The sequence below is a fragment of the Meles meles genome, chromosome 6 (assembly GCF_922984935.1).
Source record: "Meles meles chromosome 6, mMelMel3.1 paternal haplotype, whole genome shotgun sequence".
In the NCBI taxonomy this organism is placed as follows: Eukaryota; Metazoa; Chordata; class Mammalia; order Carnivora; family Mustelidae; genus Meles; species Meles meles.
In genome coordinates, this window is record NC_060071.1 from 39,223,496 (window position 1) to 39,239,280 (window position 15,785).

The following is a 15,785-nucleotide window of genomic DNA, read 5'->3' on the forward strand; positions in this document are numbered from 1 at the left end:
ACTTAATTCTAATGACATCAGTACTATTATCATCCCCAAATTGCAGATGATGAAACTGAAGCCCACAAAGGCTAAGTAACTATCTAGATCACACACCCAGCAAGTGGCAGAACCAGAACCTCAGCATCTCTCTGAATTCACAACAGGATTAATCATAAATTAAAAATCCCATGAGTAAAACAGTGAGTGTTAATCCTTCAGTCCAACCCAAACATTTTTGATGTTTTCCTGATTAGTCTGGATCTGGTCACAATAAGCCTGTAACAATAATGACTCACAAAAAAATTTTAAGTGCACAAGATATGCCAAACGGTACCAATTGCAGTTATATATAAACCAATCAAAAAATACATGCAACTCATTATTTGTCAGAAGAAAAATATTCATAAATAGTGTGTACTTACTGGCACCCTCAGGAGAAACCATGATTTTTTTTTCCCCTCAATTCACTGCTTAAAGGAACTTTGCTTGCTAAACAATTAAGATAGATAAAAATGACCAAGTTTTCACTGTGGGTTGGGTTCCAGGAATGTCAGGACTGAGGTCCACATTTAATAACTCTATAGAATCTAACAGCACACATTTCTATGTCTAATCTTATTTTATTTATAATTTATAGCCTCATTTTTCCTTTAGTTTCTCTACTTTCAAGGCAAATCTCACTTTATTATAGTAATTTTGTAAATCAGCTTAATATTTTTGAATAAGATGAATACATAAGTAATAAGTAAAAATAAAGAAAAACGACTGTGTTTTAAGTATTCAGAGGGAAAGGTGACTTGAGTGGTTTAGTGATCTAATATTTCTGAGTGAGACAGACGGAGCCAGGAGAACTTAGAAAAGTTTTGTAATGTCTTTCAGGGTGATTTCCACATTGAAAAATTCAGAAGGTACCACTTAAGACATAGGACCATTATCAGGATTCGAGGAGATAATGTATGTAAAGTAGTTAACCCAGAGCCTGGCATGAGGAGCCTGCTTCTCCCTTTGCCTGCCATTCCCCTTGCTTGTGCTTGCCTAGACCCTCTATGGGTGTGAATTCCCATCTCTTTTCTGCTCCCTCAAGCTTCCTGCCCCACATAGTGGATATGAGGACTCGCTTCCCTCCAGGTCTCTAACCTGGAGGTACTTGGGGAGCTTGAGAAACAATGATCTGAACTCAATAAATTCCATTTATCATTTCCCCCATGCACATAGCCCAAGGTTGTAGGACATTTCTGCCCATCTTCTCCTCCTCTCTGCTGCCAGGTGGCATTTTCACTGCTTTATAAAATATTAAGTATAATGGTTAACCTAGATCCATCTCTAATTTTACCTTTCATGTTTAAGTTAAATATCTATTTAAACATCTGAGTTCATTAAAATAATGCCTTAGGTTGTAAATAAAGAAAAAACAAAAAGATAAAAGGGTAATTGGGTTTAAATGGTGTTGGTGATCTACATGGTTTAGGTGCAGGAGAATTTCAGTACAAAAAGAAAAATTATCACCAAAGGAAATGTTCCATTAGATGCGTTAACACTCAAAAAAAGGTTAACAAAGTTAACTTTGATCCTCAACTGCAATGTTCTAGTATGTCTTAGTTTCCCTTTAATACAGCTTTAACTTGTAAGGCTAGTTTATCATTTACTAGCAGAGTCTTGCTCAATTAAGTTCATTCTTCTTAGCTGTTCCTTCTCCTCATGATGATGGCAGCTAATTGCACTAATGTGTGTCAAGTGTTCTTAAACGGAGAACATATTAACAAAAGGTGGGTTTTTTTTTTTTAAGAATGTGAGAAGAGCACAGTGAACTAAGTGTCTCCTGGATTCTGACCAATGAAGTTTCAGTTGCGCAGGAGACATGCTGTAACAGAACCATTGCTTACTCATTTGTAACAAAGAATACTTTCTTCAAAGACAGACTTAGCATATCAAAATAATACTTCACATTTAATGTATTCTAATCTTATCTGTTGTGACTAATGAATCAGTATTACCAAATTTGGCAGTAGTAGATTGTTTTTCTTATTTCACTAAGATTTTCAGATAATGAATGGGGTTATTAAATTGTGTCTCATGGGATTCAAGATTTAAAACATTTATGCTTTGTATTAATTGCTACAAATTAAAAACAGGAGACATTCTAACAGTGTTGGAATAGATGCCTTATTTCATTAAACCTCCTTTTATAAATGATAGACTAAGTTAAGCAATAACTGCTTTGAAATGAAGAGGTAGCTGTACGTTAGAGAATATACTTCGTGTACAGTGAAACCTCACAAATTCAGATCAGCAGGAGGAGCGACAATCATGTTTTTAAAATATGAATAATGAAATATGAAAATTTAATGGGTCCTATGTGAGTGTGTTTTAGAGTGTAAGTTCATATAATACTTATGAGGTTAGGGACTGGTTGTGGAAGTCAAAACCTCTTCCAAACTGCTTATCTCATAGTTTGGAGTTTGTGATTAGGATATATATTATTGGAGTGTATTTGTGATTTTTTAAGTTGCTGAGACAGTTTACTCTTGGGAGTGCTAAGAATTCCCCTCTGCAATCAAGTTTATTGCTATTAATCTTATTAGCAACTTACTTTGTTCTAAAAAACTGAAAACTAGCAAATTCAAATGTAAACTTCCATTTGGCTTCTATGATAATTTTGTTCACATTAGAAATCAGTGGAACTTAAATAATGTTTTCATCTATGTCTCATTTATAGTTAAAATTTCATTATCATCAGTAAACCCTACTGAGGCTCACAGTGTGCCAGGGACTGTACAAAGTACTTACATATAAAGTATCACTTAATTTTCATAACAGCCATAGGAAAAAAAAAATCCCAAATTTATTAGCATTCCTATTTGACAAATGAGTACATTGAGTGTTTTAAGAGGTTAATCACTACTCCACCGGGTGAATTAGTTAAGCAGCAGAGGAGAAATCAAATATCTCTCTTCTGCGTTGCACTGAGGTTTAACCACTCCATTATACTGTTGTGGATTGTGCAGATGAAATAACCAAGAGTGGTGTTAAACTGTGGAAGAAAAGCCTCTAGCCAATATGCAGGTTGCATGGGTTTATTAGCCAGTCCCAAGAAAAGGCAAGAATATTCAGCTGTGAAGTGTGTTGGAAGAAAACAACTCTACCTTCTGCATCATAATTTGTTACTGGGGAATCAGCACAGATAAAGCATATAAAATTTGCCGATGTGAGATTATGTATTTGCAAATCTATAAGGGAAATTTGGACACAGTGCAAAAAAACAAAAACAAAACAAAAAAAAAAACCACTTTGGGGGAATAGGATTATTTCTTGCCCCTTTAGAAACTGGAGAGAATATCTAACCAGTAGTTACTTGGACTTGATAAAATCTGTTAGGACACATACTAGATGTCTCTCTTCTCACTCCAATGACAGATTTTTTTTTCATCTTTTATTTTGCTCATAGCTGTGAGTTTTTTCTCCCCTTTTTTCTCTAGGTAGGTAGGAATAAAGTTGTTGCAGAAATTGTTAGCTTTGCAGATATTGTCAACAGGTTATATCTTGGCTTCTGGAATTGTCATATGGAGAAGAAATACATGTTTAGAAGATGGTATAAACCTAATATTATTGGGTAGTGAAGAGATTCTAAGTGGAGAGTTGTTTTCTAATGCCAAACAAAATTAGTTGAAGAAAAAAAATATATAATTTTCATCCATTTTGAACCATAAAGCAAATGTTAATGAAATTATACTGTTAAATCTAATGTCAACGGTAAAATTGTGGTATTTACATAGTAAAAAAGCACCAATACAATTACTAACTCCTGATATTAAGTGAGCTGTGATGCAGTTTATAGTCATGGTATCCTTTTCTTTGCCCTTATCCTTCACAGCTAAGAAATCACTGCTAATTCTGCCTTGAGTGCAACAGAGGACTTTGGAGAGAGGCCATACTTGAGCTGTGCTTTGAAGGAAGAGGCATTTAGGATCAAATGGAAAATCAGGAAGAAAGAGAATAGATGGGGAAAATGTTGAGAAGATATGGGACATCAGATATGTTGAGACATTATAAGTAAGCCTGGTAGGTAGAGCATGAAAGTGTTGGAGAGTAGAGATAGAAGTTAAAGTCAGGATGAGATCTTCACTGGCCAAGAAAGTAACATTAATGAGTTGATACTTTTCTATGCTAATGAATGTGTTATAAGCAGTTGACGGTTTTGAAGCAGTAGTTTAAAATACTGTGGCCTAAAAAAAATAAAATTAATACTAAAAAATAAATAAAATTTTTTAAAAATTAAAAATAAATTGTTGAAATAGTATGGCCTGTGTTTTTAAAAGGTAATTTACATGGTAATATGGAAGTGTACTGGAGGAGAGAGAAATGGAGGCAAATAGATAAAGGAGTGCAAGTCTTGAGGCAAATGAGGGTTAAGGCTTGAATAAGGGAAGTGGTGGTAGGAAGAGGGGAGGGACAACAGATTTCATAGGCTTGATAATGGAAGAATTCACAAAATTGTGGAAAGGAGAAGATATGGATTGTGGCAGAGGTTGATGACTCCATTTGCTCTCTAGTTCAGGGTTAAATAGTGATGTCTTTTATTTAACTAGATTATTTGTAAGAAAGAGCCAAAGAAATATTTTAAAATGCACCAAAAATACCATAGAGAAGTAGCAAAGTAAAAGTATAGATTTCAGAAGAACCTCTATAACTATTAAATAAATAAACGTGCTTTGAGTTCTTTTTTCCTAGCAGAGGGTATCCATTATCTCCATAGGTAATGATAAGTGCAACCAAATTTGGAACCAGCATATCATAATACACTATCAACAAAACTTGTAAAACAAATCTTGAAAATATCTCAAGCTCCAAAGATTGTCTCTTGCATAGTAGTAGAGCTTAGCAAGTAGTAGATACTGAGATTTAAATTTTAAGAGGAACTATTGTATAAATTATGAAGCTAATAATTTGAACTATAAATGATTTAAGGCAAAATTAATAGGCTAACACAAAAAAAGAAAATGAACTATGAAGGTATTTTCAATGCTAAGGAATTTTTGTTACTGTCATTAAAAAAAAAAAAAAGAAAAATATGGTTTGGAAGCACAAGTTCTGTTTCTGCCATGATTTGTTTCATGGTTTAGGACACATTTCTTAATCTCTAATGTTCCTGAGTCTAAAATGAATGTAATCACAGTTACCTTTATGTCTCTTCTAAGTATCAAAAAAATAATTGCTGAATATCTTCTGTTTTATTGAAGACATCATGAACTCTGGGGAAAATAGCTCAATGCTCAAATTCTGACCACTTGTAAAATTCACTCACTTGTAAAATGAGAATATTTCTAACCAAATACAGAGTCTGTGAGAAATAAAATTTTTTAAAAATTACATATTTGGCAAAATTCCCATTGATTTTTATTTCAAAAGAGAAATGATTTTTAAAATATTTGTGGTTACAAAAATAATCTTATCCAGCTTCACAGAGCTATGTAAAGCAGAAAATGAAAGTTCTCAGGTTTATGCATCGTTTTTGTGAAGAAAATAATAAGTGTAAGAAGCCCCCTCTCCCGAGCCTTACAAATTTTCAATAGTTTGGGTATATATTTTTCTAGCTCATATTTTCTGCACATACAAGCATAGATATTCATTTAATAATGTTTATTATACATATGTTAAATAGATATACATTGATTTTTTTGTTTTTTTAGAAAATATTGTATCATATTTTGTATACTGATTTGTAATTTCCTTTGTTCATGTAACACTTCCTGGTAGGCATCTTTTTTTTTTTTTTTAAAGATTTTATTTATTTATTTGACAGACAGAGATCACAAATAGGCAGAGAGGCAGGCAGAGAGAGAGGAGGAAGCAGGCCCCCTGTGGAGCAGAGAGCCCAATGTGGGGCTCAATCCCAGGACCCTGGGATCATGACATGAGCCGAAGGCAGAGGCTTTAACCCACTGAGCCATCCAGGCGCCCCTGGTGGGCATCTTTCTGTGACAGTACATGTAAATCTATCTTGTTCTTTTTGATAGTTGCATATTATTCTGTGGTTTCATGTAACATCAGGGTGATGCAGCCCAGAGAGGGGACTCCTGCAATACAAGACAGAAAGGAGTGGGAATAACACAGGTATTGGAATTGCATAAGCATTGGAAGCCCATAGAGTCATTAGATGACTTTTGAAAAACAAGTTTAAACAAGTATGAATTTTTTTTACCATTTTTAATGGTTTCTAATCTGAAATTTTTTCAATAAATTTTCAATAAAATTTTTTCAATAATTTTCAATAAATTTTTTTTTAAAGATTTATTTATTTGACAGAGAGAAATCACAAGAGAGGCAGGAAGAGAGAGAGGAAGGGAAGCAGGCTCTCCGCTGAGCAGAGAGCCCGATGTGGGACTCGATCCCAGGACCCCGAGATCACGACCCGAGCCGAAGGCAGCGGCTTAACCCACTGAGCCACCCAGGTGCCCCTCAATAAATATTTTAATGAAGATTTCATTATTAGAAATGTTAAACATCTCTTTTTCTGTTTTTAACCTTTTGTGTTTTTCTTTTTAAATTGAGCATTCAGGGACACCTAGGTGGCTCAGTCAGTTAAGTGTCCACCTTCAGCTTAAGTCATGATCCCAGGGTCCTGGGATGGAGCCCTCCATTGGGCTCCCTGCTCAGTGGGGAGCATGCCTCTGTCTCTGCCTACTGCTTCTCCTGCTTGTGTGCTCTCTCTCTCACACACAAATACATAAGTAAATCTTTTTAAAAAATAAATAATTAAAAAATGGCCATTCCATTAACCATTTTTTTCCAGTATTCATCTTTTTCCTATAGATTTATGACAGTTCCTTTTATATTAATATTATTCTTTTGGTTTTATATATAGCATGTGTTTTTCTCCAGTGTTGTTTTTATTTTAAATGGTGGCTTGGTTTGGTTTAGGTTTGCCATGTTGAGGATTTAATACTAGTGATGAGACCCCTTAACGCACAGTTTCTCAAGGATGAAAATCACACTTGACATTGACTGATTATGTAATTGAGAAAATCCTGAGATAAACAGCTCATTTTTAGGTTCCTTGTTTTGAAATTATCTCCCTAAAGCTTCCATATTAAAGGGAAAATTGTTTTAGAAGTCACTCTTAGAGTCTTTTCTTATGGTAATTACAACTATTAATTGGGGTGCACAGCTTATCTCTTCCTTCAATTGATATTTTCTTTTAAAGATTTTATTTATTTGCCAGAGAGAGAGAGCACAGGCAGGGGCGCTGCAGACAGAGGGAGAAGCTGACTCACTGCCAAGCAAGAGCCCAATGCAGAACATGATCCCCAGGTCCTAGGATCATGACCAGAGTCAAAGGTAGACGCTAGATCCTTAACTGACTGAGCTACCCAGGAGTCCCAGTCAATATATATTTATTTATTTATCTCCTTGAATTTCTTATGATATACACATGCGTTTACTAGAAAACTGTGTTGGATATGTGATGACCCTCTCCCCTAGAAGCCTTAACTGATTTAGCTAGAGAGAAAGATTGAGAGCCTGAGAAGCTCGACAGAAAGTAGCAGCTGAAAAACTGAGAAAGCTGAACACAGCAACAGGAGCACAATTGAAATTCAGGCCCTGTGAAGTAGTGGGTCCACGTGAACATTCCAAGCATACAACCTGGGTTATGTATGAAGGGATACATGCTAGAAGTATGAGTCAAATACAGACCTACTTTGAATGAACTCAGTCCCTAAATGGATACAGGTCATCTGTCTCAAACCCTAAAACACTTCTGTCAGAAGAAAAATAAATCCTTTCTGAAGAATACTAACATCCGGGCGCCTGGGTGGCTCAGTGGGTTGAGCCGCTGCCTTTGGCTCAGGTCATGATCTCAGGGTGTTGGGATCGAGTCCCACATCGGGCTCTCTGCTCAGCAGGGAGCCTGCCTCCCCCTCTCTGCCTGCCTCTCTGCCTCCTTGTGATCTCTCTCTCTGTCAAATAAATAAATAAAATCTTTAAAAAAAATGCATTCTCTAAAAGAATACTAACATCCTACAGATACTTAAATTGTATATACATTTTTCACAAAAAGTCTTTCGTTCAATAAAAAACAGTAGAAATGATAAGAGATTAATATAGCAGAATTTAGATACTCAGATGTTGTCATTGTGATTAATATATATTTAAGAAATTAACAACAAGGAAATATTTATTTATGCACTTGAAAGTAAATTCTAGAACTGAGAACTACAACAAATGAAAATAATACTGGATTTACCAGCATGTTAGACACAAATGAAGAGAAAATTAGTTAACATGAAGATAGTACAGAAAAAATAACCAGAATTATGTTCAAGAACACAAAAAATGTAAAATAAAGATTATTTATCAAAATTAACTATATGGTGGGGTATAAAGGAAATCTCAACAAATTTCAAAAGATCAAAATCCTTCAAAATGTGTTCTTTGACTATAAGCTAAGGAGAAAACAGCAACAAAAAGAGCTGAAGTTAAGAAATCAAGATTAGACAAATAACATACAATTTCACTTACATATGGGATCTAAAAAACAAAGTGAATGAATAAGCAAACAAAAAGCAGAAACCTATAAATAAAAAGAACAAACTGATGGTTCCCAGAAGGGAGGTGTTTGGGCATGGACAAATGGGTGAAGGAGATTGGGAGATACAGGCTTCCAGTTGTGGAATAAATAATCACAGGAATGAAAGGTACAGCATAGGGAATGTAATCAATGTTATGTAATAGGATTGTCTCATGAAAGATAATAGCTACAGGTGTAGTGAGCAAAGCATAGTATAATAGAGATACTGAATCACTATGTGGTACACCTGAAATTAATGTAACATTATGTGTCAATTAGACTTCAGTTAAAAAAAATTAGGACAGTAAAATTGGAGAATTCTCAAAGTAGAAAAATACCAAAATTAAAATTTTAAAATAGTCTGATTGGATTAATATGTGTATCCAGCAAAATATTTTTTTAAGATACCACTAAACGCAGTTCCTGTAAGAAATATATGCCCTAAATACACACAACAATGGAAGAAAGTCCTCAAATTAATTACCTAAGAATCTTTCTTAAGAATTCAGAAAAGAAACAACATATTAAACTCAAAGAAAATGAGGAAATAATGAACAGAAACTGATGAAATAAAAAACAAACATACAGTCATGTAACTACCAACATTAAGATATAAAATATATTGATCACCCCAAAGTTTTCTCCATATTCCTTTATAGTCAACCTCTCTTCACCAAGCCACTGGCAACTGCTGGTATGTTTTCTCTTTCTGTCTTTCTGATACTGTATTGGAATCATGGTATATAAGCTTTTGAACCCAGCTTCTCTCATTCAGCATAATTCATTTGGTACTCATCTGCATTATTACACGTATTCGTATTTTATTCCTTTTTATTGTTTAGTAAATTCCATCCTATGAATCTATCACTGCTGATTTATCCATTCATCAGGTAAAGGACATTGATGTTTGCAGTTTTGGGTGGTTAAGAATTAAGCAACACGTACAGTGTTTGCTATAAATATAGTTTAATTTCTTTACTACCTGGAGAGGGTCTGCTGGTTAAATGTATATTTAGCTTTATAAAAAGTTGCCAAATTGCTTCCCAATCTGAATCTAACATTCTTTTTTCTCAGCCAAAATATATCAGCATTCCAGCTCCTTTGCAACCTTGCTAGCATGGTATTGGCAGATTTTGTTTTACTTTGTTTCATTTTGTTTTCAAGCTGTTCTAGCAGACATATAGTAGTACCACATTATAGTTTTATTTTGAAAGTACCTAATGGTACTGTTGGAACACATTTTCATGTGCTTAATTTTCTTCCTTCCTGAAGTGTCATTCAAATCCTTTGCCCATTTTTTTTATTGGGTAATTTTTTTATTATTGAGATTGGAGAGTAATCTATATATTTTGGATAAAATTCCTTTATCAACTATGTGTTTTGCAAACCATTTTCTCCTATACTTTTGCTTGTGTTTTCATTTTCTCAGTTGTACTTTTTGAAGAACAAACTTTAATTTTCATAGTATAAGTTATCAATATTTTATTTTATGATTTGAACTTTCTGCATCACATCTAAGTAACCATTGCCTAGTGCAAAGTCAGAAAGATTTTCTATGTTTTGTTTTAGAAGTTTTATAGTTTAAGGTCTTATATTTAGGTATGTGATCCATTTTGAGTTAATTTTTTATCTGTCATAAAGTATGGGTCAAGGTCTATTTTTCTTTTTTCTTTTTTTCTTCTTCTTTTTTTTTTTGCATATGGATATCCAGTTACTGTAGGACAACTTATTGAAGACTACCATTTTCCCACTGAATCACTGGAACATTTATTGAACAATAATTAACCTTGTATTTGAAGATGCAGTGTCTTAATTCCTGTATTTCATAGTAAACTATGAAGACAAGTGTTGTAACTGCTTCAGCTTTTTTTAACATTACTTTTTGTTCTTTCTGGTCTTTTGCCTTACCATGTAAATTTTAGAATCACTTTGTCAGTTTCCACAAAAAAAAATCCTGCTGGAATTCTCGAGATTGATTGAATCTATAAATCAATTTGGGAAAATTTGACATCTTAACAATATTGGATTTATCTATCCACAAGTACAATATATTTCTCCATTTAGGTTTTATTTGGTGTCACTCCTCAACACACTGTAGTCTTCTTCATATAAATTTTGTACATATTTTCATAGATTTATACCTAAGTATTTCATAACTTTTGGTGACATTATGATTGATACTGTTATTTAAATTTCAATCCCCAATGGTTGAATGCTAGTGTATAGAAATACAATAAGATTTAGATATTTACTTTATATTCCATGAGACTGCTGGACCATTAGTAGCTTTTTCTCTAGTGGTTTTTTTTTTTAATTCTCTGCATAGATAATTATGTCTGAAAATAGAATTTTATTTCTTCCTTTGCTATAGATATGCCCTTTTCTTTCTTTCTTTCTTTCTTTTTTAAGCTTTTATTTATTTGAGAGAGAGAGAGAGAGCAGGCATGCACAAGCAGCAAGGAGGGGCAGAGGGAATGGGAGAAACAGACTCCCTGCTAAGCAGGGAACCAGACATGGGGCTCAATCCCAGGACCCTGAGATCATGACCTGAGCTGAAGGCAGACGCCAAATCGACTGAGCCACTCAGGGACTCTATATATCCCTTTTCTTATTTCTTTTTCTTGTTTTTTTTTAAACTTTAGGAATGCCAGCATAATGTTTAATAAGAGTAGTGATGTAAATATCACTGCTTTGATTTCAGTATTAGTATGAGACCATTAAATATACTGTTTGTTGTAGGTTTTTCTACAATTTCTTTATAATGTTGAATTCCCTCTAATTCCTAGTCTTCAGAATTTTATTTGTTCATCATGAATAAATATTAAGCTTTGTCAAATAAGTTTTTCTACTTAGTCAATTAATACAATAAATTACATTGATTCATTTTTGAATGTTGAAACAACATTGCATTTTTGGGATAAACCTCTCTTGATCATGATGTATTATCCTTTTTATTTATTGCAGGATCAAATTTGCAATTTTTACTGAAAAATTTTGCAACTATTCTTATGAGATATAGTGTTTTTTGGTTTTCATTTTGTATAATATATTTTTTTTAATATCAGAGCATTATAAAGTGAATTAATATGTTCTCCATTCTTGAATCAAAAAGTTAAAATAATTTCTTCCTTTAATGAGCTTAAAGCACTCTCATTATGTCATCACTTACAATTTTGTTGCTACATAATTATTACATAAAAAATAATATACTACAAATAACGCGATGTTAGTGGCTATCCATAAATGAAAAGTTTTGAAATAAATTACTTGCCTAAGTGTATTTTTATATCCATAGAATAAAATTTAATGTTGAAACTAATTTGCATATATTCAAGTTATGTAAATTTTTCCTATCATAGCAAGTGTCCTGAGTTTCAGTACTTAATAAATGTACAGATTCTGCACATAATTTCAAAAATATCAATTGACATTATTAGATAAATTGATAGATGGCAGTTCGTAAGGGATATGTGATGAAACACAGCTTCTTTTGGTGGAAAGTTGGGTCGGAATAGTTTTATGTAGTGTCAGTGTTTTGTTTTGTTTTTTATTTGAGGTCATATTGAGGTCATGTTAACTTAGGTAACACTTTCTTTGCCATTCAGCATTGATATTACTCCTTTTTTATTTAAACTCAAAAATATAAATGAAGGTGAGAGTTATTTTTATTCCTTACTGTATTTTTTCTTTCTTAGTATATATTATTTTTTGTATTTATGTATATATTAAATATTTATTAGAACAGAAAATACTTTCAGTCTTAATATATTGGCATGTCGTGTTTTCAATATAATGAAAAGACTTAGTTATTCTATTCATTGGGCTTATATTACTGGGAGACTTATAAGATTGAAAGCACGTACAAAGGAATGTATATTCAGCAGCACTAGGAAGGTTAATCCTGAAGTTTATTTGATCTAAAACACAGACATACTTGGGAATTCTGGAGTCTTGAGGAATGGGTCCCCCGTGGGCCATTTTACTAGAGAAGTAGGGAGTCTTTCTGAAATAATTTATTTTAAGCAAATAAAGAATGGAAGGACTCAAACGTGCTTTAAGGAAAATGACAAACAGATGAATGTAAGGTGTTGTTTTGGCTATTACGTACTCAGAGTCTTTTGCCCTCTGTTCAAACTTGAGATATAACTAGAAGGGCTCTTTAGAACAAACACACACGTGGCCTAAGACATCCATCAGGAGCTCCAGGCACCACTACCTTGGACTAACGTTATGGAGTCTATTTTCCAAACACCAAATAACTGTGTTTATTTCCACACTCTGGTATGTAGCGTTGCCCCTGCCTATGAAAGTCTATAATGAAAAATCTCACAAATAAAAGTATTTATGAACCAGACATCAATTACTGTGGCACATATGTCAAGTGAGGTGTTTCATTTTTTAGACAGATTTCTCTTTTGGATGTACTCACATATGTGTTTGGTTTTAGGTTTCCTCAGGAACTGAACATGGGAAAAATAAGTGCTGAAATTATGTGGACCCTTTTTGCTCAAGATATGAAATATGCACTAGAAGGTAATTACAAGTATTTATACTTCTCAGAATACATGTTTTAGGTAAATTGAGATTTTGTTTCTTGATTTTAAATGTAAAGAATTGATGCATTAAAATGTTGTGATTGGTTCTAAAACTTATTTCCACATTGTAAGAAAATAAAGGTCTCCAAGTCTTTCAAAGCCCTCAAAAACATCTATTTTTTAATCAAGTCATCAAAGCCTCAGGATCGTACTAAATATCTCACTCATAGGCTCATGCTCGATGCAGGGGTACCTTATGGAAGTTTATTTACCAGGGTAGACCATACTGAAGGTGTGAGTAGATAGAAATATTTGTCCAGATGGACTTGGAAATTGTATCCATGGCTATGAAAGTTAAAATCTGACCAAAGTCTTCAAAAAGATAGTGGCAGGGCTCTTTGCCAGAAAGACTGTTCTCAATAAGTCCAAATCTTACAAGGGAAATAGAGTTCTTTAAAATAGAACTTTAGGGACACCTAGGTGGCTTAGTAGGTTAAACTTCTGACTCTTGGTTTTGGCTCGGGTCATGATCTCTGGGCCATAGGATCCAGACCCTGATCTGGTGAGGTTAGCTCTGCACTCAGCATGGCTCGGCTTGGGATTCTTCCCCGCTCCCTCTACCTGTCTCTCTGTCCCTCTCCCTATCTCTCTCTCTCTCTCTCCCTGTCTATATATATATATATATATATATATATATATATATATATATATTTAAAAAACCCAGAACTCTAAGTTTAAAAATTCTATCAATATCCTCACACAATGCTTAGAGTTAGAAAACCAGAAACCAGTCTAGGTTTCCTGTCCTCTAGTAACTTATAGTCTAGAAGAAAATTTTCTTTGCATTTGTTCAACAATATATTTTGAGCCCTTGAAGCTAAATGTCCACAAATAAACTCAGTGTGGGGGGTAGAGCAGTGAACACAACAGCTATGGTCCCTGCCCTCAACAAAATTATGGAGGGTAGTCACAAATAATATGAGATGATTAAGGTTAATGATGATTGAATATCTGGAGGAAAAGCATCTAAATCAGATTTGGGACAAGGGAACAAGGCAGCCTTTCTAGAAGAACTTCCTCTGTGCAAGTGTTATCTGACAAAGATCTAAAGAATAAGTAGGAGTTAGTTCTGGGAAGAGATGAGCAGGAATCCTCTGTCTTGTCCTGGTAGAGGACAGAGCATTGGTGATGAGAGTGAGCACAAGGCACATTTGAGGAAAGCACACTCAGAAGGTCCTACGAGCAAGAGGTAGCAAGAAGAAAGGCTGAAGACATTGACAGGGACTGGCACACAGGAGCTGGTGGACCATGGTGAGGAGTTTGACAAAAGATGGTAAAGGGGTTTCAGACGTTCATGCCCTGTTCAGATTTGCAACTTCAGAAAAGCATTCTGACTGTAACATGAAAAATAGATGAATACGGTAAGACTTGTTCAGAGTTCATGCTCATTGTATCACTGTTTTTGGTTTTGTTTTTATTAGTTTTATTTCTTGGCATTGCTAAAACGTAAACATGATGCTGGAGGACCCGGTGGAAACATACAGACATTTTCATTATTTGAAAGAGGCACACAGTAGATTTTAATATCTGATTTTCTGGTAAAGTCTGGGTCTCCCACCCACCAATACAGGGGTTTTCTATCTTTAATGTTAAACCAGACTCTTTGGAGGCAGAAATTCCTTATTTTGCAGTGAGATATTTGTTCTCTATGGTATCAACCAGGCGCGTTCTCTCTACCTCTGCCTCTGCCTCTGCCTCCCACCAGCCACATCCTTTGACGTCACTCTGCTGCACATCTAGGAGTCTCCTTAGGTCAAATGGGAAGCACCAATACATTCGGCCTGTAAGTTTCTTCAGTTAGCATGTGCTCCCTTAGTCCAATCCCTCATATTTCCCCACCCTCCTCAAATGTCTTTCAGGCATCTCAACTTTCTAAGATCAACAAAGAATTCCTAATCTCTCCTGTCAAAACCTGCTTCTTCCTCCTTGCAAGGTACTGCAACATTGGCATGACCACTCATCCAGTTACCCAAGTCAAACACAAAAGGGTTTTGCGGATTCCTTTCTTTTCCTCAGCACATTCTAAGTTCACATGGAATTCCATATCTAGATTAATGGACAACAAATGAAAACAAAACTACAACAAATGATCCCTTATTCTTGATGCTCATTATTGCAAAAAGACAGCTCTATTCATTTAAATTTTCAGTGACTGTTCACATGAATCACCCAAAAACAGAAATAGGATTTCTGGACTAATATATCAGTTTAGATGGGATAAGTTTATTTGAGAGATCATATATTATATTTGCCCCTCAGTCCCTCCAAATAAAGCTGATAACAAAATATATTATGTGTTACATTTGTCCCCACCACCCCAAAATAAAGGCAAGAACAAAGTATATTTATTGGTATTTAAGTTTTCTGGATTCACTGGGCCAGTAGTTCTCAAAATATAGGGCCTAGCAGTCTGTTTTTTAAACAAGACCTCTGGGTGATTCTGATGCATGCTACAGTTTGAGACTACCATTTTTTTTTTTTTTTAATTTATAAGAGAAAGAAGAACAGAAGAAAAAATAACAATAAAAGGAGAAGAAAACTAGAAAATAAGTCTCAAGGAAATGAAAGGAGAAAGGCTGAGTTAAGTCCATTAGCATGAAACGCAATTGGAGAAAAATGACAAGGAAGATATCAGTAACTCG

At 34.3% G+C, this 15,785-nt stretch overlaps 1 protein-coding gene across 3 annotated transcripts in view; it reads left to right on the forward strand.

Moving 5' to 3' along the window:
- The window catches only part of UNC13C (unc-13 homolog C), a 629,711-nt gene that overhangs the window by 425,115 nt on the left and 188,811 nt on the right, over positions 1 to 15,785 (forward strand). For all 3 annotated transcript variants that reach the window (XM_046009970.1, XM_046009972.1, XM_046009971.1), the window contains one exon: positions 12,996 to 13,081. In XM_046009970.1, coding sequence (XP_045865926.1) covers positions 12,996 to 13,081 — 86 coding nt within the window. The remainder of the gene's footprint in view (positions 1 to 12,995; positions 13,082 to 15,785) is intronic.